The 21,326-nt window shown below is 34.4% G+C and overlaps 5 protein-coding genes across 5 annotated transcripts; 4 read left to right on the top strand and 1 right to left on the bottom strand.

Annotated features, from left to right (window-relative positions):
* The first annotated feature begins 1,662 nt into the window (after window positions 1-1,662).
* On the top strand, window positions 1,663-4,049 carry LOC17890354 (protein STRICTOSIDINE SYNTHASE-LIKE 2). Its single transcript, XM_006294374.2, has 3 exons — window positions 1,663-2,006; window positions 3,036-3,290; window positions 3,401-4,049. Exons 1-3 carry the CDS (start codon window positions 1,729-1,731, stop codon window positions 3,993-3,995), a joined length of 1,128 nt encoding a protein of 375 aa, XP_006294436.1. The 5' UTR covers window positions 1,663-1,728; the 3' UTR covers window positions 3,996-4,049.
* A 365-nt stretch (window positions 4,050-4,414) lies between these two features.
* Window positions 4,415-5,283, bottom strand: LOC17887718 (late embryogenesis abundant protein M17). The gene is made up of 2 exons (XM_023784650.1): window positions 5,118-5,283; window positions 4,415-5,007 (listed from the first exon to the last, which is right to left on the bottom strand). The coding sequence occupies exons 1-2, from the start codon at window positions 5,206-5,208 to the stop codon at window positions 4,415-4,417; spliced, it is 684 nt and encodes a 227-aa protein (XP_023640418.1). The 5' UTR covers window positions 5,209-5,283.
* A 4,228-nt stretch (window positions 5,284-9,511) lies between these two features.
* Window positions 9,512-11,259, top strand: LOC17888538 (haloacid dehalogenase-like hydrolase domain-containing protein 3). The gene is made up of 6 exons (XM_006294613.2): window positions 9,512-9,825; window positions 10,091-10,197; window positions 10,296-10,404; window positions 10,498-10,659; window positions 10,764-10,937; window positions 11,031-11,259. Exons 1-6 carry the CDS (start codon window positions 9,538-9,540, stop codon window positions 11,058-11,060), a joined length of 870 nt encoding a protein of 289 aa, XP_006294675.2. The 5' UTR covers window positions 9,512-9,537; the 3' UTR covers window positions 11,061-11,259.
* Window positions 11,260-12,615: 1,356 nt separating this feature from the next.
* On the top strand, window positions 12,616-13,742 carry LOC17890054 (transcription factor bHLH100). Its single transcript, XM_006294828.2, has 2 exons — window positions 12,616-12,950; window positions 13,264-13,742. The coding sequence occupies exons 1-2, from the start codon at window positions 12,669-12,671 to the stop codon at window positions 13,708-13,710; spliced, it is 729 nt and encodes a 242-aa protein (XP_006294890.1). The 5' UTR covers window positions 12,616-12,668; the 3' UTR covers window positions 13,711-13,742.
* Window positions 13,743-16,136: 2,394 nt separating this feature from the next.
* On the top strand, window positions 16,137-16,853 carry LOC111831127 (protein ORGAN SIZE RELATED 1). Its single transcript, XM_023784688.1, has one exon. It carries the CDS (start codon window positions 16,244-16,246, stop codon window positions 16,514-16,516), a length of 273 nt encoding a protein of 90 aa, XP_023640456.1. The 5' UTR covers window positions 16,137-16,243; the 3' UTR covers window positions 16,517-16,853.
* The last annotated feature ends 4,473 nt before the right edge of the window (window positions 16,854-21,326 follow it).

The following is a 21,326-nucleotide window of genomic DNA, read 5'->3' as shown; positions in this document are numbered from 1 at the left end:
GCAATGGACGGTCCCGTCTTCATTTCCCGAATGGTCTTGCCTTAAGCAAAGATGGTTCGTTCGTGCTTTCATGTGAGGTTCCAACGCAACTTGTGCATCGATATTGGGTTATGGGTAAGGGGCTAAAATCAGGGAGCCGCGCGTGACATTATTCGTGAAGCTCCCTGGCTATGCTGATAACATTAGAAGAACTGAGACAGGGGATTTCTAGGTTGCCTTGTATTCCAAGAAAAATCCATTTTCTAGGTTTTCCATGATCCAAAACTCTTCGTGAAGACGTTAAAGATGGAGCTGTTGGTTTTTCTTTTCGAAGGAGGAAAGCCTCACGCTGTCGCTGATTATATGGAGATTCTTGAGGATAGTGAAGGGAAGAATATGAAGTTTATAAAGCAAGGTTCAAGAAAAAGATGGGTAGGCTCTGGTTTGGGTCTGTGTTTCTTCCTTCGGTTTGGGTTCTGGACCGTCAATGATATAAACCAGCAAAATTACAATATTTAAGTTTATCAGTTTGTGGCGTAATTAGTGGATCTTTCTCTTATAATAACACTTTCTGTATGTGTGTGGTTTGATGATAATTAAACATTTTAATTTTGAAGTATTTGCTGTATCCGGTTAGATATGCTTTTTAAAAAATACCTCAAACAGAACTTATATATATGAATGTCACTTTCTTAAAAAAATAATAATAATAAGAAACTTTACAAGAAATTCGGAATTGGTGAGTCTACTGTCTACTGACCGGCCTGCGCAGTCCACCAAGCATGCACCAAACATGAATGGTACTTAAGGTAGAATTAGAGTGGGATATTTGTAAACAGGAGTTCACACTTCTTTTTTAGATTTCTTCCTGTAATTGGTTCTGATGTTTTTGGAGGCATTTCACAGAAAATTCCTAAAATTATCAAAAAAAAAAATGGTCAGAAGGCAAAAGAACGAATAGGTTGCCGAGTGGGGCTCACGCAGTTGCTTCTGCTGCCCACTGCCCTCTTCTCCTGTCAATTCATTTCCTCTAACTTCTTTTGTCTGTTATTTTTGTGGTTAAAAATGTAAATGTTTCATCCTTTATACATATGTACTCTCTATACATTCAAACCAAAAACTTAATTTTATTATTTGCTACATGTCAAATTTTTAATGTATAATCAAACAAAAACATTTATTTATTTTTTCTATCGCAATTCAAACAAAACCATTTATATTATAGTCTTGTTTAAAAAAATTCTAAATTTTTACGTTTTCTCAATTCTCATAACAAAACTTTCGATTTTTTTTTTCTGCAAAGCAAAATATACTTTTCCATAAATTATGTGGTTGAATAACAATTACACTTTACCTAAATTTGTAAAACTGATTTTGGGAAATAAATAAAAACAGAGTGTCGAGAAGATATAGTCCCAAAACAATGAAGTGTTCCCTCAATTTCCGCCGTTTGCAAGCAAATCATACTATTTACATGTAAAACATGCCTAATGAAATGTTTCGTTGCACCTAGTTAGAAGAGTTAATTATATTAAGAATGATATCTTTCAACAGAGAAAAAAATAAACATGAAAAAAGAAAAAAAGAATTACAGATCCACAAATCCCAAAGGAGTGCACATTGACACGAATTCGACATGTATTGGAAATTCTATTTATTATTTCTGACACCTTATATAGATATATATATATATATAAGAATTAACTCTTTACCACACAACAAAGAAAGACATAAAACGAAAACATAAGAATGGTGAAGCTCCTCTTCTTGTTGGTGGCGATATCATTCGTTCTTCTCTTTAGCCTCACCGATTTTTCAGGCGAGAGTCCAAAACATGGAGAGTCTATGATGTCTGTCCATTTGCCTGATTTCCGTCTTATCCCGACCACTGGAGCTTCCGGACCGGAGAGTTTTGTTTTCGATATCTCCGGCGATGGTCCTTACACCGGTTTATCTGACGGTCGAATTGTTAAGTGGCTAGCTAATGACAGCCGTTGGATCGATTTCGCCGTCACCACCTCAACAAGGTACGACTAACTCTCTCTTTCTCTCTCTTTTTTGTTTGTTACATATCATTTGGATATTTTTTGTTTCGTCGTTTATATTGTGTGGTTTTAACTCCTTCAATTGTATCCACCAACTTCTTCTGTCCCATCAAAATTATTGACTTGTTTGATTATCAGAAGTACAAAATAGTTACCTCCTTTTGTGTAAAATGATAAGATTTGCGTACCTTCTTCGCTCTTTTGTATTTCTAACAATGAAGGAATTTACTTAAAATTAATTTATTACAGTTAGTTATCATTCCCGACCAATGATGAATGATGAATGGTACTTCTTTTGTTTCTGCTTATGTACTTCAACTTTCACGTGGTCAACTTGGTTATTGTTTATAAATCTGCAGACAAAAACTTCTTTCTCATTCACAATCTTGTAATTTGGGCATGCATGTGAAGTTCCCATTTTGGGGGATTCTAAAACTCCATTGCATGTGCTTTTATATATAGATGTAACTCTTTGGTTTTCTCTTTTCTATGAATATATCTTCCATGCGTATTGGTGAAACGTTCTAGTTTGTTTCCAAGAAATGTAAATTAAATGCTGACAGGTAAAGAAATAGTGACAAAATAATATAATCATAATGCATCGTTTACTAATGAGTAAACTACCTCTCTTTTTTCTTTTCTTTTTTGTTACAGAAAATAAGCAATGTGTTTTTGACAATTTGGTGGTCCAAATTTGCTAGCAAATACAATTCTGACACATTTCACATAGGTTAAAATATATTTTAAAATAAATACAAATATGTCTATATATATATAGTTAACACCAAATTAATATGGTGATGTGACTTGAATAAGTTTAAAAATGATTAGCTTCGAGTAAAAGATAAATTAGAAATGTTGTTTGAAAAATTACATTATATATGACAGATAAAGCTGTCATTTAACCTCAAGGTCTGAACTAATTTTAATAGCCGAGATCGTTTCTAATGGTGATGAGGATAACAAACACTTCATTGGCAATTTATGACTTTGATTCTTCAATGCATGCAGAGAAGGTTGCGAGGGACCGCACGAGCACCAACGAACTGAGCACGTGTGCGGACGACCTTTGGGCCTTGCCTTTGACAAATCGACTGGTGACCTCTATATCGCTGATGCTTATATGGGCCTTCTAAAAGTTGGCCCAGAAGGAGGTCTAGCCACACGCGAGCTGGATGAGCCTCTCCGATTTACCAACAGTTTGGATATCGATCCACGTACCGGAGTTGTCTACTTTACCGACAGTAGTTCGGTTTATCAACGGAGGTATATTATTTTCTGATAAAGTTTTTTTTTTTCTGCTAAAGTTGATCATCATCTTAAATTATTAGAAATACTTATTAAGAGCGTTTTCTGTTGATTTTAAAATATATCAGGAATTATATAGGGGCGATGATGAGTGGAGACAAAACCGGTAGACTAATGAAGTACGACCCAAATACGAAACAAGTGACCACTCTCTTAAGCAACCTAGCGTTTGCCAACGGCGTCGTTCTAAGCCAAAACGGTGATTACATTCTCGTCGTCGAGACAGCCACATGTCGGATCCTACGTTACTGGCTCAACGACACGTCTTCCACGACGACTCCTGAATCGCGCGGTAACTACGAGTTTTTCGCGGAGAGGCTCCCTGGGTTTCCCGACAACATTAAGAGGAGTCCACGTGGCGGATACTGGGTAGGTTTGAACACAAAACACTCGAAGCTGACAAAGTTCGCCATGTCGAACGCGTGGTTAGGACGCGCCGCTTTGGGCCTGCCTGTGGACTGGATGAAGGTCCATTCATACTGGGTCAAGTACAAAGGGAACGGCATGGCCGTGAGGTTGAGCGAGGGTAGTGGCGTAATTTCAGAAGTTTTCGAGGGTAAAAATGGGAATAAGTGGATGTCTATCAGTGAGGTGGAGGAAAAAGATGCAACTCTTTGGGTTGGATCGGTAAATACTCCTTTCGCTGGCATGTATAAAATTTGACTAGCATCATAATAATAATTCATACATAGTCACAAGTTATGCCCTTTAATTTAACTCATGATTTTATAGTACAAGCACTTGTTATTATTTCGTAAAATTTTAGGATTCTATATTTCTAAGTCGACATAGTTTCAAATTGAGCTCTAGCTACATGCTTGATCATAATTAACGCAAAAGGAAGTACTTATAATATCCATTATTGATATTAGAACAGTTGATATTATTTATAACATCCACGAGAAAACAACTACATAACAAAATACATATTATACGAACCTAGATGCGGTTTTTATTTATTGAGCTCAAGGTACCTTCTTAGAGATTAGGCACTATTTTCTCTTTTATTTTGACATACGTAGTTATAGTGATTAACCATGCATTGCATGCATACAAACATAGAGTTTGTGTTACACGCCAAATCATGGCTTAGATTCTTCCTTCTTATTCTCTCCTTCCGTGGCCATCGGCTGGGACTCAACAGTTTCCATAACTTCGTTGGCCTCAGCTTGACTTCTGCAACAGTAGCTGCACCGTCCATGCCACCACCCGCAGCATCCATACCAACAACCACCACCACGTCGCCCACCACCACCACCACCACGCCGGCCGCCGCCACCGAAACCCTGTTGAGGGTCAACAACGTTGGCCTCAACAGCCTCGGCCTCGGGCTCCACAGCTTGGGGTCGTCTGCAACAGTATCTGCACCGTCCATTCCACCACCCACCGCAACATCCGTACTGACAATAACCACCACCACCACCCCCACCCCCACGCCTGCCGCCGCCACCGAAACCCTGTTGAGGGTCAACAACGTTGGCCTCAACAGCCTCGGGCTCGAAAGCCTCGGGCTCCACAGCTTGGGATCGTCTGCAACAGTATCTGCACCGTCCATTCCACCACCCACCGCAACACCCGTACTGACAATAACCACCACCACCCCCACCCCCACGCCTGCCTTGCTGGGGGTCTATGACATCGGTTGCTTCAGCACTTCGCTTCACTTCATCCGTAGCTACACCTGTGATATACAGTTTATACACCATGGATTATATATTCGGTCATTATTATGCGAAAGAGTACGTACAATGGTATAAGATATATATTTGTACATAAACATATTACCATGTGTGGCATCGGTTGATGTATCCGCAAAAACAGCGAGGGAGAGACAAAAGAGCAAAGCCAAGAGAGCGAGAGACTTGAAGGTTCTCATGTTTTGTTTTAGTTACACAGAATAGAACACTTAGCTAGCTTGTTCGGTTTGTTGAGGATATGACTTTTTTTTTAGTGAAGACTGTATGAGCATAGCACATCTATTTATAGTTGGCCAGCAAAACTTGGTGACAAGAAACCAGTCAATTATGTTGTGTGGGGGAAGATAAATGACATATTTATGGATTTTTTAAACGTTTTATAGAAAAATTAATAAATATATCATATATTATGATGGAGTAGAGTCTAAATTAAACTTTGGTTTTTTGGTTTTGCGAAAGTAGAGTCTAATGAACTGATCGAGTAAGATTATATAGAAGCTTTGATGCTATATGAAATGTTTCAAGTTTTCTCGTCTAGTTAAGCTTCGGGAGGATGGATATTTTCTATTCAAAATTCATAATGTTAACATCTATAGCTCTTTTGTCAATTTATATTATATCGAATACTACTCTTTTTTACTAATTGTGAAAGCATTTTGCAATTCGAAATATATAACACCGTAAAATGTGATGATGAAAAAACGAAAAAAACAAGTATATTTATTGCATACTTGCAAGCATTTCCAATTAACATCGGAAATATATCATAGTGTCGCGACTCACGTTTTATGTTAGCAAAATTGCACCGTCTCCATTTCTTAAAGGTAAATATGTTTCTTCATTGTGGACAACAGACACTGTAGCTCGGAAACAAAAAAAAAAAACTTAAGTTGTCATATTTTGCAAATAGTCAGATCAGATTTGAATACCATAAACGGATAAAATTGTTTTACTTTTATATAATCGATGTCACGAATATAAATAACACAACAAAAGAATAATTGATTTTTTGGTCACTACTCACTAGTCAACAAATAAAATAAAACTCACAACTTCAACGGATAGTGATGCTGTTTTGTCAGCTATATTGGACATATATGTTCCACACTGCTAATAGTATATCTTTATAATTTAAGTAAACACATAGAAATACTACACAAAGAGTTAATAATTAATTTCTTATCTAACTTCTTAAATTTATACATACAAATTATACAATCTGATTCTGTTTATTCGCTATTAATGTATACTGAATAGTAAAATATTTCATTTTCAAAAAGAAATTGTTAAATTTAATATATTTAAATATTGACAGGTTAATGATAACAAAAAAGAGATAATCATATGTTTAGTTTAATCGGCTAGAAAAGACTTGAGATAGTCTGGGATCAAACTCAAATTAACACTATACATTAACATAAATTTTGTTTCTCGGTTACTGCTTAATTAAAAAAAATAATAATAACAATTCAAAGACCCATAACGAAAGAGTTGAACGTTGAAAACCATTTCAAGCATCGAAAGGTTCAACACTAAACTCTTCTCTGTGATTCCATGTGTAAATGCCATGCTCTCTACATAATCTATGGTGCTTACACGTGTCCAACAGTAGTCACAAAGTTCCTACTCTTGGACTTCAAACTCACCGTTCGAAATGATAATGTTTAGCTTCTATACATTCCAAAAACAATGGCACAATCCCAATTCAAACTCTTCCTTATTTTGGAAATATCACTAAAACTGATCTAAATGAAGGAAAACATATGACCGGACTGGTATGGTATGGTATAGACGATGGAACTTGAAATGCCACTACTTAGACCAAATTCAACATTAATTCGCCTGATGAAGTAACCGGACCAGACCATTATTATCTAAGCACATCGAAGCCACCATATTCATTACAAAACGTTACTATATTTTTTTCTTTTCTTTTTAATCCTTTTTTTTTGTGGGTATAAAACGTTACTACATTAACTTTTCCTTCCTTGATGAACCCCTGATCTTGATCTTCCTTTTATTGTTATTTTCTTTAAAAGATTGATACAATATACAGTAATTGAAATGAATTATGCTCCAAAAACTATTGATATGTTGTTGTAATTACCTTCTACTAGAAAAGGGTTAAATAAAAAAACAAACTTGACTGGAAAGAAAACACAATCATCCTAGCATTTCAATACGTTTGAGTGGACCGTATTCTAGATGCGTGATTAAAATTACAAAATAGTTGTCTCTCGTGGTAAAAGAATATTGACTGAACTGTTTTACGGAGAAATTTTTATCAATTAAAACAATTACAAAAAAAAAAAAAAAAATCGGACGTGACCCCCTCCTCCGCATTATGATATTTTGATGAAGTCATATCATGTGGAGTTGTTGACTATGATCAGTGATCACGCATCTATCCATTATTCTTACGTACGTGTAACAACTAACAAATTTGTTATAATAGCAACACTGAAGATTTTGGAAAGCATTCACAATATTTCGGAAGACATTGGACAACAACGACCGACAGATCTACCTACACTTGCTCCATCACAAGATCTTTACTTTTATTTTTAATTCTAATTCATTGCATGCATATTCGCATGAGTTAAACAAAATTTAGTAATCTATCATCTGGTCACATCACCACTAAAATTGCAGACCAATATAGTTGTAACAAGTCGTAATAACACATAAACATAAGCGTTTAAGTTTCCTAAAGAAAACTTTTGTAAACTGCAGACCCTGTTGAATTCTGTAATGGGAGAATTAATCATATGTCAAAAACAATAACAAATGTAGAGTCGTTAGTTAGCTCAATCGGGTCGAATCTAGAGTTATGCTGTAGAGTTTAGAGGAAATCGGATAATCTTAATTCATAAGTTATTGATCCGGTAATTAAAGTAGAACTTCTTGATTAGAAAAATAAAAATAAAAATAAAAAGCTAGTAAAAGCAGAAAGCACCCGGTTTCATTTAACATAAGAAAACAAAGTTGAGAAATATCGAATACTATTAGATTTGTAATTACTTATCAAACGAACGACGTTACGTCTTTTTTGAGCATTGGTGCAATATAATGACACTCAAAATTTGGTGCAATATAATGGCACTCAAAATTCTCCTTCTCCACAATGGGTCCAATTATGTTTTCCTTATCATCATCAGACTTTTCTAATCTTCTTTTGATATATCATGATGAGATCTTAAACATCATAAAAATTATCATCTATGTCAATGTCGTATTTGTATATCCGAAACTAACGAGAATTATTGAGAAGTACGTATAGTATTATTATGAAAAAAGAAAAGAAAATCAACTCAATTTGAAATCTTAATCTTGTTTGGTTTCTTTCACAAAATCATCATCAACAAACAAGTAATGTTAATTCCGAAGCTTCATACATATATAAAAATCTATGAACGGCCTCCCTAATAACTAGTGTCTTCTAACCCTAAAAATATGTAGAAAACGGTCTTGTGTCAGCAATTGAAGATAAGAGTACGTCTAAAGGTCCTTAAAGGATCCGATATATCCTCAAAATTCAAAGAAACACTAAACCCAAATCTGACTTTGTGTGTTCTTCTTCTTCTATACGAAAATTAACCACAAGAAAAAAGCAGAGAACATACATTATCTATAAGTTGGGTCTTTGTCAGTAATATGGTCAATCAAAATGATCCATTAAATGGGGCCTAAAATTATACACTTTAATCGTGTGGCCCATATTTGTCAAACATGTAGGCCCGTTTTGTTAATTTCTAAGCCACGTATTTTGTCTATGAGGTCCCTCTAAATTGACCGTTTCGTCATTTGTATCCTTATATTAATTTGCATGGCACATAATTGGTCAGGACAGCAATTTTCTTACTTTTTCTCTTATGAATGATTTAACTTTTATCCAAAATGAAAGCTTAAACGTTTTCCCACATAATAATTGTCTGTGTCGTTATATAACACTAAGACTACCTGACGACATACCCAAACATAAACTAAAAAATGTGAATAATAATCATCGTATGCGTCAATTCCTTGTATTGGCTAATTTTGAAGTTTCAAAGAGATTAATATATCATCAATCAGACAAGTAGAAGTCTGTATTGTTTAAGGATGAATAATTGTGTATAATCATACATTATATTATAGGATAAAATAAGGCTACTTTTTTTTTATGATTGGTCAAGAACATAACTTTAATCTGGATCTGAACTTTGAAAACCAACGTTCCAAACCCTATCATTTGATGTGGGATAGAGACAGTAACATGGCTTTTATTTGTTGTTATAAAAACTTGTAATGATGTAGCCACTAATAATATGCCACATCATTAGTTCCTCTGATTAACGGATTAGAAGAAAAAACAACTCGAAGCGGATAATAATGATACGAAAGGGTATAATTGTAATAACATTATCTTTCTTGGGTAAAAGATTCTCTCCGCACACGCCTTTCTTCTGCTTTTAATCGCGTTTATAATCCCGAGACGACAACGGGAGCAAAATCATCATAGAGCTACGATGGCGTTACGAATCAGGAAGGCGACGACACTTCTCTTCTCCGGTGGGATCACTCAGGGTGCGAATCGGATGGCGAGAACCGGAGCATTGCTCAGCCGTTGGATCTCCTCTGCTTCATCATCTTCAGCTGTCGTGGCGGAGGATGATTCCGGTGGGGTTTACGGATTGGGGAGTGTTTTGAAGGAGTACGAAGATTATAGGAGATCTCTCTATGGTGAGATCACGCACAAGGCTTTGCTTGTTGATGCTGTTGGTACTCTCCTTGTTCCCGCTCAACCTACTGCTCAGGTCTGTCTGATATATCTCTGCTTGACTCAATCATTACACAAATGCTTACGGTTTTACTATAATGTGAATATATTTAGTGGAATTGATGTTTGGTTCTGAGTACGGTTTGATCAATTTGAAAGCGATTGATGCTTATTGTTTTGAGTTTTGTCATGTTGGAAATGTGAGATGCTTACTATATGATCTCTGCTTGTTCCTATAATTATTAGAATGGAAGTTTCAATGTGTGAATTCTGATTTGTGTTAGAGATTTTTGAATCTGTAGATATACAAGAATATTGGAGAGAAGTATGGAGTTGAGTTCTCGGAGGCTGAGATACTTACTAGATACAGAAGAGCTTATCAGAAGCCATGGGGCGGATCTCACCTTAGGTATCAATCAATTATCAACTATCCGAAGCTAAAGGGTTGAGTATCTGTGGGATTAAATAAATGTGTGGTGTTCTTGATCATTGATTCTTTGTTTACAGATATGTAAATGATGCGAGACCTTTCTGGCAGTATATAGTGACTGCATCAACAGGCTGTTCGGATTCTCAGTACTTTGAAGAGCTTTACAGCTATTTTACTACAGAACATGTTTGATCTCTGTTTTACAGCTATTATACTTGATGAACGCGTTGAAGTTTGTAACTATCTCTTGATATCTATTTATCCTATTTGTTTTATCAGGCGTGGAAGTTATGTGATCCAGATGCAGAGAAAGTGTTCAAGGCTATTAAAGGAGCCGGTGTAAAAGTTGCCATTGTGTCCAACTTTGATACTCGTTTAAGACCCCTACTACGAGCACTGAGATGTGAAGACTGGTTTGATGCTGTAGCTGTTTCAGCAGAAGTAATAAAATTTCTTTTCTTATGTTTTTTTGTTGATGATCTGAAATGTTTTGTGAGTGAGTTTGTATATACAGTACTAAAGGTTTTTGGTTAATTGTTTTGCAGGTTGAAGCAGAGAAACCAAACCCGACTATCTTCTTAAAAGCTTGTGAGTTATTAGGAGTGAACCCTGAGGATGCGGTTCATGTAGGAGATGACCGTAGGAATGATGTATGGGGTGCTAGAGATGCGGGCTGTGACGCTTGGCTATGGGGAAGTGAAGTTACTTCCTTTAAACAGGTAACGAATCTCTCTGATTTCCTCTACTCAAGAAAGAGTTGAAACTTATTATTGTTAATTGAAGCGGAATGTGTTTTTTTGTTGGTACTGCAGGTTGCTCAACGGATAGGAGTGAAGGTCTGAAGTAAAGCATATGAGAGAAATGGTTCAGACATGTTCAGGCTTCAGTTTTAGCTTTTGTGTTTCCTGAGCAGTTTTGTATATTTGATTTCTCTTTTGTAGTATGTGTATGTATTATGTTGTTGCTTGTGTTTAAAAAAAAAAACAGAAAATGATGTTTTCTGTGATCAATAAAGCTTCGTGATCACTGTTGACCCGAACAGAAGTCTTTGTACAGTACGAACAAAATACCAAAAGTTGCAAACTATCAGTAGACAAATACATAGGAAAAAGAAAAATCAGTGGACAAATACAATATAGAGAAACCTAATCAATCTAACTATCAACAGTATGCTCCAAATTGTTGACAAATCGTTCACATTCTAGAGATACAAATACATACTTACATTCGAAATTAAAAGCGAGTAAATTTTGAGTCATTTATTTTGGTGTCGTCATTGTCCTACCGCACAAACATTAAAAACAAAAAGAATGCAGCCCATTATCTTACATTACATCCTTTAAAAAAGCCCATTTAGTTATTTGGTATACATAAACTAGGGCCACCTAACTAGAAAACTAAAGAAACAATCACAAGTAGTAGCATCTCTATTTTATCCCGTCCATGGATAGAATAGAATCTAAGGCTTTTGACCTGACCGAGATGACCGGAGTTGACCTAATAAGAAAATAGCTTTAGCGACGATAGCCATTACAACAATACACAATATAAACTCTAGTTAATATACTTAAATAAGTCATTAATGTTATATATTAGACAGATTACAACAATACACGCACTGCGTTTGTAAATATGATTACTGGGTCACTATTCCACGTGATCCGCACGAGCTTCTGAGTAGTTCCCGTCCACCAAACCCGTGTCTCCATGTGTACCTCTCAGTGTCTGTCTCTTTCTCTTCCAGCTGCATCATCATAATATATATATTTTTTTTTGAGACAAACATCATAATACATTCTCTATATATGTCAAAAAATGTTATTGTATGAAATTTACGGATACCCCAACTCTGTATCTCTATTTATAAAAATAATATTTTTTCTTCTTTAACTGTTACCGTTGTTAGCTAAATAGTTTGCTTATCATATCGAATCTATATTTAATCACATCAGAAAACAGATATTTAGATTTCCTGGTTTATAACTTACTAAGTTCACATTTTCACTCAAACAGTTACACTGATGTGAACTATTACGTTTCAATGAAAACATTAAGCTTCCGCCCCCCCCCCCCCCCCCCCACCCCCAAAAAAAACGAAAACAATAGAGATTGTGATATCTCTACACTATGGTATAAATTATAAATTGCATGAATCCGTAGGTCAACAGGTGATTGTTGGGACATGCTCCTGCTTGGGGAAAAAGTGTTCAACCACGTGTCAACGCACGTCCACTCTCGACCTCATGTATTTTTTTAATTTACAACACATAAATACATACATTTATATTATACAACACAGAGTTATATTTCTTTATTTTATTTTTTCTTGTATCCGTGTGTGTGTGTATACATATAAATTGGGACATAAATAATCCAACTACCTCACCAGCATAATCCTAACTGAAACAGCTTATAGAGAGCCTTTTAACTCTAATCTAAAACTCTAAAAAATGTGTGCACTTATCCCTTCATTATTTCCCAGTTTCGGCTGGCCTTGCGGAGATCATAGCTTCTACGAAAACGACGACCTAACGAACGCGTTTCTTGATTTTCCATTGCCGGACTTGACGGTGGCTCATCAGAATGTGTTGCCGGAGAAAAATAGAACATTACTAGACAATCCCGTGGTGATGAGGAAGCTTAATCACAACGCCAGCGAGCGTGATCGTCGCAAGAAGATCAACTCAATGTTCTCGTCTCTTCGTTCTCGTCTTCCGCCTAGCAATCAATCGGTAACCACTAGCTAGTTTTCAGATTTATTATTTTTCTACTTCTTTTATAAACTTCTGTAGAAAAACAAGAAACGTATAAATATTTACTCGTTAAACATTGAAATAACTCAAAATATCAAATGTTTTAGTGCAAATTCTTAAACCAGCTTCTTATATATATGCATGTTCTTTTTGCTATTTCGATGTTGATCAGAGTAGTTATATTTGTTATGTTTCTCTAAAGCAAACGAAAAAAAAAAAATACACAAAATCGGCCTATCTATATTAATATAAGAAAACTGAACGATGTATGTTCTGTGTGAATTTCTTGCAGAAGAAGTTAAGTGTTTCCGCAACAGTTTCACAGGCACTGAAGTACATACCAGAGCTGCAAGAGCAAGTTAAGAAGCTCATAAAGATGAAGGAAGAGCTGTCGTATCAAATCTCGGGTCAAAGAGATCTCGTTCACACCGAGCAAAATGGTAAGCCAGAGAAAGGGGTCACAAGTTATAGATCAGCAGTTTCTGCGACTAGGCTCGGTGAGACCGAAGTGATGGTTCAAATATCATCGTTAGAGACTGGCAATTTTTCGTTTGGGAATGTGTTGAGCGGTGTAGAGGAAGATGGGTTGGTTATTGTGGATGCTTCTTCTTCAAGGTCTCAAGGAGAGCGACTCTTTTATACCTTGCATCTTCGGATGGATAGTTGCAAGCTAAATTCCGAAGAGCTAAGTGATAGGCTGTGTTTCTTGTACGAGAAATGTGACAATTCATGTAAATGATCAATAATAAATGATGCCATTTGTTCGTTTTCCTTGTCTCCCTTTAAAACTCGAAGTTCTTTATAAATAGTATATGAACATTCTGCATACGCAAGAAGGTTTAGTAAGCATACAAGTCTTTGACTTGAAGCCAGAAGATTTAACAACCTTCAAGGGAGAGAAAATGGCTACAAATTCACGTATGGAGAAACCATGGCGATAGTTTTTGTACATCTAGTAAATGTGTTGTGTGCAACATCTATTTATGAATTTATCTATGTATGTTCTATGAGCATATGCGTGTACAGATCACACATATGGACACTAATTATCTTAATTTTATAACAAAGGAATGATCTGAAGTCATTTTTGTTACCTTTTGATTCACACAACTTATTGATGATGAAACTCACTGTTTTTTTTTTTTTGGTAGAATGAAACTCACTGTTTAAATACACATCCCAACGATATTAGAATAGTTCAGAACCTGATCTTAAATTAGGCGAATGATCGATTTTGGGCCTTAATTGGATAGATAATTTTGGCCCAGTTTTACTAAGTATTAAATATTTGTCTTCTTTTTCTTTTTTCTTAATCTTAATCTTAATCTTAATCTTAATCATCTTAATCTTACCCTTACTTGTCTTTTTAATAACCAAAAATGGCATGCAAAAGGGAATAATAACTTTTAATTTTTCTCTGGGTAGACTGCATCAACGAAGCTGTAAAGCCTTACAACCACCAAGTTGAGAACGAGCAGACCAAATAAAAAAGGAAACTACTTAAAATAGAAAAAAATATTGTAAAACAACCAAATTGTCAAATAATAATACCAAAGAAATGCCAAATCCACGGGAAAGCATATAAACCAGTGCTGTTAGGTGCAATGCATCCTCCATATTTCAAACTTGTATGATGAATTATAATTTCTAGATTTTTTTTTTTTTTTTTTGGTTGCTGGCACCACCAACTTGCTTTACTATCTCATTAAATTCAGCAAATGCTCTATTTTTTTTTCATTAATATTTATCATCTTTTTTTATATTGCCACACTGAAGATTTAAAACCATTATTAAACCATCATCAACTTTGTAGTGCGATACATAATTTTTTTTGAAGGGAATTAAAATTGGCTAGTTGTAAAATTATATTAAAATATTATCACTTAAATAAAATTAGTTATATAGTTTTTATTCCCTCTATATGTATTTTTTTCCTGTCCATTTAATTCGAATCAGTTGTTCCTGCTACAGTACTACCTATCATTATAATTTCTTCTATTTTACAATATATTTTAGTTAAATACTAGTATGAATTTTTAATTTTAAATACTATAAGTCACTGTTTTATTTTAATAATAAGTCTAATTGTGATTATTATTATTATTATTATTATCTGAAGAGGGAGAATTTAAGACAAAGGACCTCATTGGGAACTCCAAAAACAATGTACAGAAAAGTACATCAGCCTCCGGTCTCCGTCAACTTACCTATAACATCTAAAATAGTAGCTTTGGGGGATGTTCATGTTCATGCATCTACCCTTTTTCTCTCGTTGCTTGCAGTAAAATACTTATTTTCTTAAGCTTTTTTATTCTTCTTCCAGAAGTTTCAGTCAGTACAACTAGTAATAATAATAATGATTTAACTCGATTAAATATGAACGAAGAAAAATAGAGAGAGAGAGAGGCCAAAACAGTAATCATTATAGACAGAAGAGGTAACAATTATGGTTGAAGCAAAGCAAAGGACGAAAGAGATCAGTGAAAACAAAGGCAAAGGACTCAGGACTCAGGAGTAGTGTGAGATTAGTTTATTTGATTACTTGAATCAAGACATAATATCAGTTTCACAGCTGTGACCTGAAACCGGCACTTTGGAATTTTACCCTTTTTTGCACATTTCCTGACATGTATTTGTTGTCTTGTATCCCTCCTACTTCTAATTGCAAAATCTAACTCCCGATTTTATTCATTTAGTCTTTTTAACTCTTCTCAAGTGGGGTTTTATTGTTTGTTTATTCTAACTTGACCCTTTTGTTACTTTGGACAGGGTCAATAATAGGGTGTTTATACACATTCTTCGACAAAAAAAAAAAAGTTAAAACAGTAATACTATTACCACTAATCAAACCACTAAAAAAATATATTATATGTTTTGTCAACATAGTCATAAATCATTAGATACATATTTGAGAAAATAAAAACAAATTACTAGTATTAAAAAATTAAAAACCACATAATTTTAAAAAATATACATACTTGTATTTTCATTAAATTTTGTATTTACTTCCTTTATCTAAGAAAAATAATTTGCTCAAACAAAAAAGAAATATCTAAGAAAAATTAAAATCTTGTTGGGATGTCAAAATATGTAGAACAAGATATAAATACATACACCTCTACATATATTTAGAGATAGACATTTCAACTTTCCCAATTGCCACTATATATAAACCAGAGCCAGACACAAAAGGCAGAGAAGGATCTAAGACATTTCTATATATTCTTCATTAAAAAAATATATTAGTTGGTAAACTTAAATACTAATGGAAAATGAGGGTTCATGATCAACGGCTTAGATTTGATGTCACACCCAAACCGATGGGTTTGTCCGGAGGAAGTTCTTTGGTCACGGCAAGATCCGTCGCAGTTCTTCTCTTTCTCTCTCTCCTTCTTCTGATCCTTCCGCCGTTCCTTCCGCCTCTCCCACCGCCTCCGGTGACACTCCTCCTCCTCCCTCTCCTCCTCATGGTTCTCCTTGTCTTCTTGGCCTTTTCTCCATCTAACGAGCCCAGCCTCGCCGTGGAATCTCTCGAAGCCGCCTGAAGTCCGCGACTCCCGCACCGTACGTACGTACGTATGTACATACATATATGCATTACGCAACTGTTGTATAAGCTAGTGGATATGTGTATGTGTCTCAAAGGCTTTAAGTTTCGTGCAAGTAAGATCATGTCATGTGATGATAGATCTCCTCCGAGTTTTATTTTTCAAGGATTTCGTGTATATTTATTGTTTTTAATTACTTTCTATGAGCTATTAGATTTTCTTTTGCTTTTCTATTCGTTTTTTCTTTTCTTTTTTAATTTGTAGAAGAATTTTGTTTTATTTGTAGAAACCTTCTTTGATAATTAATATACGTACGTACGTACGTTTATGTTTATCTCTTCTTGATAATATACGTACGTATTTAATTTGTAGAATAATATTGCCTTTTGACTCTCTAGTTTTCATTTTTGTAATCCGAACTTTTTTTTTCTCAGGAAATTAAATACTGAAATTAGTTTACCAAGCAACAAATAATGAAAAGTATGTAATCCGATGTCTAGTTTGTGTTTTATTTATCATTTCGGATACAAAGTATTTAGCCAAAAAAATTCTATACATCTTCAACTAATCTTGAAATTATAAACGGCAAGGATAATACCTGTTAAGCTATATACAACTATCTAGAAGCTCAAAATGATAACAGGACGTTGCATCAATTTTGAAAGCGGAAGATTGGAATCTTTTTCATGCGATACAATTGTGTATGGTGTCGCAAATTCTAATCCTGATGGACAAATGGAATGCTAAGAGCTCACAAACCTTTTAGTCCCAAAGCAAACACAGTTTTCAAATTTGATTGAGGACATATGTCGTTTGGCGTAACGCTTTGCATGTATTGCATTCATTTCAAACCGGTTCCCCGCCAATGTAACGAAGTGGCAGACTGTTCTGGTCAAGATGCCAAAATGGCTTCTCGACAAAAAGGAGATCTCAAAGACTCTTTCAAATTTAAAAAAAAAATTAGAATTGTTGTTTAGAAAAAAATATATTTTAATATACTCATGGTTTAGCCAAAACCTCTTATAGAACAGGTAATGTGAAATATTTAACAGTATGACCCATAAACTTAAGATAACTGCAAGTAGCTAGTCTGGTGCAACACCACAATATGTATTATGTAATAAGGACACTTTATATCATCTTACTACTTACATCTATCACTTGTTTAATTAATAATTTTGGTTTGTACAACTAGATTTATCATTGGGTCTGGTGTGGACCACACACATTGGAAACAATAAGGGAATCGTCCTTTGATGTCCGAGAGACAGACTATAAGTGGATGCGCCATCTGGTCACAAGCCATCGACGACACACAGCTTAGATTCTTTTAATATGGTCAAAAAGTCATTTCTGATTTTATCATCTTTTTTTTTCTTTCTTAAGTCTATTCTCTCCTTCGTTTCCTTTTTCCCAAGTTTCTTCAAAACGTATGATTGTTTTGTTACTATCTCTTACTTAGGTCATATATTTGGATAGTTGAACGTCGACTGTTTAAATGAATAGTCTAAAACCAGAAAACCAAGAAACACGCTCATTCTCTATACGTGTATCAGTGTGCTGACCAAATAGTCCCATTTTTCAACTATACACTCAATAATAATACATACGTACTACTGACTATGTGGTCTATACTCTAAGCTACATATATACAGCTAGGGTGAACTGTATCACTTTGTAAAGCCAATCAATAGGTAAATGTTTATCCTTAGCTTTCAATATACTACTATCCATCACGCAAAAAGATCCACAACATGTACAAATTGCGTTGAATCCTAATTTTGTCTTTGTGCCAATGGTTTTTGGAACGAAGAACTTTTTTTTTTCTCTTTGGGGCAAAGGAAATGAAAAAACAATATATATAGATTTATAGATTTGACTTGTACGTAGGCACGACGGCTGGCGGGTGAAAAAAGAGTCACTAACTTATGATTCTGTGACGTAAATATAAAAATAGGTTGGGGATGAGCATTATCGTTCGTCGGTCTAATGATATAACTCAAAGAACTGTGTAAATTCTGCGAAAAGAAAGATGTATTGACTTCATAAATATCATGCATGCATCTATTCATACACTACGTTCCAATTTTCCAACAAGTGGATGTCAAAAAGGAAATCAGTTTCAAATTTAATCACGAAATTGTTGGTTCTGATCATTATTAATTCAATGACTACATTTTTGTATTGATGTTGTTGTGTTAACCACTCAAAATTTAGATCTGACAACTGTTCCAAGTAAAAAAGATCCATAATCCTAATTTTTGTCCGGTGAGGTAATGTAATATATATGCGATCATTTATCCGCGAAAATAGTGTGCGTAAGATTCGAGACAATGTACAAAACAAAAAAAAGGAGATTTGACCAAATTCAAGTAAGAAATAGAACAAAATAATAATTATATATATACTTAAATGATTAAAGAAAAATAGTGTGACCGCTTTGCTTTATATTATATAGAGTCACTATCTATCGACAAAACAAAAAGCATACGAGAAGGCATTTAATTTGTCCACAAAAATCAGATCCACTGCACCTATACATACATATGAGAACTAACGCATACGTCTTCAAATTCTGCTCTTTATTTTCTTGGTCACGAGATTAAGGGCTTTTCCCATTGACTCAAAATCATAAACTTAGGGATACATTTGGAGAAAAATAAAGGAAAACAAAAGGTTGGGGATGGAATTAGATTGTGAAACGACGTTAAGTGATGATTACGTGACTCATCATATAATCCCCAGACAGTAGACACGGAATGTAATATGCTTTTGTTTTACAAAATTCAAATGTTATTAATAGAATTATGGAAAGTCAAATGTTTGGAACTCTTATAATTCGCATAGAAAGTTGTATCTTCTATAACGTCTGGAACTCTTATGGGTACCAAGTGTTACATTTACATATTTATTTTTTTAAAAAATACTGTGTCGTCTTTTGTTCTTCGTTTGAGTTCTTTTCCTTTTTTTTTTTGTATTTATTAGTGTCTTTTCTTTTTCTTCTTTACAGCCAAAAATATGCGTTATCTAATTTTTAGCTTTTCTTATATGGGCATTATATTGTAAATTTATCAATAATCAAATAGTAAATGTATTTACTAAAGAAATAACTAAATTTATTTAATTATAAAAAAACTATAATTATTTACAAAAACAAAAAAGTATTGCAAAGAGTACAAAATATGGATGATCAAATATTCTATTGATGGCTCGTCTCGCTATCCTCTAAGGCCCGAATCAAACCGACCTTGATTCTTCTCTTTGAATATATGTACCACGACTTATATAATTATCGTTTCGTTTTCTAGCTCTGAAATGTCTTAATCTTTTCCATCCTCTGAGTCTGACCTCTCCCTCATCTAAGGAATCATGTAATTCAACTTCCTACTCAATACTCATCATTTTTATTTTTTGCCAGCCACATTTTTTTGTTATAGTCCAGCAAAACTCTTCAAGTTTTACTTTAATATATACTGTATCATATTGTTACATCTCTATACAAGCCTCTAATACTTACATTATAATAACAGCAAAGGATCCAACAAAAAAAAACTTTTATGTTTGAAGAAAAAAAAAAGATCACACTTCACATCTCTTAAAAGGAGAAAATAAATAAACATAGAATTTTGATTAGCCGTTGAGAAAAAACTAAAAATGAACAATCGCAATAAATAGGGTTAAATGTATATGGAATAAGATTGAAATAAATACACACTTAAAAGAAAAAACGAATTGGTAATCAGATTCAGAGCATCAAACACAAAAACTCTCTCCTCTAAATTCACCAACCCTCCTTTACGGTTTCAGTCATCTAAAATCACATTTATGGAAATTAATTAAAGCCGCCACGTTAATACGTTTCTAGCCTACCCATGTCAAACGTTACGTTCCTCCACATTTTGTTTAGTTTCTTATTTATTATTTATTTTTATTTTTATTTTTTGCAACAACCTTTAGATATAAGTTATATATTTTCCTACGTTGTCAATATAACGTTAGATTCCATTTTCTTAAAATTTTATTACTTTTATCAAAATTCCGATTTCACTATATATAAAATTTATAAAGAAGAGAAAGGTAATTGATTATTACATAGTATGGAATTATTATTATTATTCTTTAACAATGTGTGGAGATAAATGTCATTTATAATATATATTATATTTTAACGAAAAATTAGAGAAGAGGATATATATATATATATATATTTAAACCGGTTAAAAATAAAAATAAAATAAAAATAATGGTAAAGGGTGGTTTTGCCTAAGCCATTGGGCGAATAAGCAAATAGTGTTGCTCAGTGCATGAGCTTCACCTGTAAGATATAACGTCTTTCTCTCTCACACACATAGAAAAGGAAAACGAACAAAACATACAATTTACGGACTTTTTTTTTCTTCTATCAAAAACCTTATATGCGACTATATATATGCACACACATATATGTGCAAGAACATAGAAAGAACAGAAGATTTATATAATTATACTAAAGGAGCATAGGGAATGTTCATGATCGGAGTGGTGATGGTGCTATTGGCGGTTCTTCCGGCCGTTCTGCCACCGCTTCCGCCGCCTCCGATGATATTGATGGGGATCCCGGTGGTGCTGATGCTAATGCTGGTTTACTTAGCCATTAGTTATCCACCTCATCTTCTCTCTTCTTCTTCCTTTGACACTACCCCTAGTCGTGTAATGTGACGGTGGTAGTGAGAGACAAATGTGCCTATTCAATCCAGATGAACACAACGCCGCAGATATGTAATTGCGTCTTCGTTTTGATGGATTTTGGTTTCTTGTTTCATTTGAA

This window comes from Capsella rubella, unplaced genomic scaffold, assembly GCF_000375325.1.
Source record: "Capsella rubella cultivar Monte Gargano unplaced genomic scaffold, Caprub1_0 scaffold_4, whole genome shotgun sequence".
Lineage (NCBI taxonomy): Eukaryota > Viridiplantae > Streptophyta > Magnoliopsida > Brassicales > Brassicaceae > Capsella > Capsella rubella.
This window is presented reverse-complemented; position numbering and strand designations above follow the sequence as displayed.

What these genes read in the sequence shown, in the direction of transcription:
- LOC111831127 (XM_023784688.1), top strand. Translation starts at nt 16,244, where the DNA reads ATGAGGGTTCATGATCAACGGCTTAGATTTGATGTCACACCCAAACCG.
- LOC17890054 (XM_006294828.2), top strand. Translation starts at nt 12,669, where the DNA reads ATGTGTGCACTTATCCCTTCATTATTTCCCAGTTTCGGCTGGCCTTGC. An exon ending in TTCCGCCTAGCAATCAATCG is followed by an intron (nt 12,951 to 13,263) that starts GTAACCACTAGC and finishes AATTTCTTGCAG; the next exon opens with AAGAAGTTAAGTGTTTCCGC.
- LOC17890354 (XM_006294374.2), top strand. Translation starts at nt 1,729, where the DNA reads ATGGTGAAGCTCCTCTTCTTGTTGGTGGCGATATCATTCGTTCTTCTC. An exon ending in GCCGTCACCACCTCAACAAG is followed by an intron (nt 2,007 to 3,035) that starts GTACGACTAACT and finishes CAATGCATGCAG; the next exon opens with AGAAGGTTGCGAGGGACCGC. An exon ending in AGTTCGGTTTATCAACGGAG is followed by an intron (nt 3,291 to 3,400) that starts GTATATTATTTT and finishes AAAATATATCAG; the next exon opens with GAATTATATAGGGGCGATGA.
- LOC17887718 (XM_023784650.1), bottom strand. Translation starts at nt 5,208, where the DNA reads ATGAGAACCTTCAAGTCTCTCGCTCTCTTGGCTTTGCTCTTTTGTCTC. An exon ending in ATCAACCGATGCCACACATG is followed by an intron (nt 5,008 to 5,117) that starts GTAATATGTTTA and finishes TCACAGGTGTAG; the next exon opens with CTACGGATGAAGTGAAGCGA.
- LOC17888538 (XM_006294613.2), top strand. Translation starts at nt 9,538, where the DNA reads ATGGCGTTACGAATCAGGAAGGCGACGACACTTCTCTTCTCCGGTGGG. An exon ending in TGGGGCGGATCTCACCTTAG is followed by an intron (nt 10,198 to 10,295) that starts GTATCAATCAAT and finishes CTTTGTTTACAG; the next exon opens with ATATGTAAATGATGCGAGAC. An exon ending in AAGTTACTTCCTTTAAACAG is followed by an intron (nt 10,938 to 11,030) that starts GTAACGAATCTC and finishes TTGGTACTGCAG; the next exon opens with GTTGCTCAACGGATAGGAGT.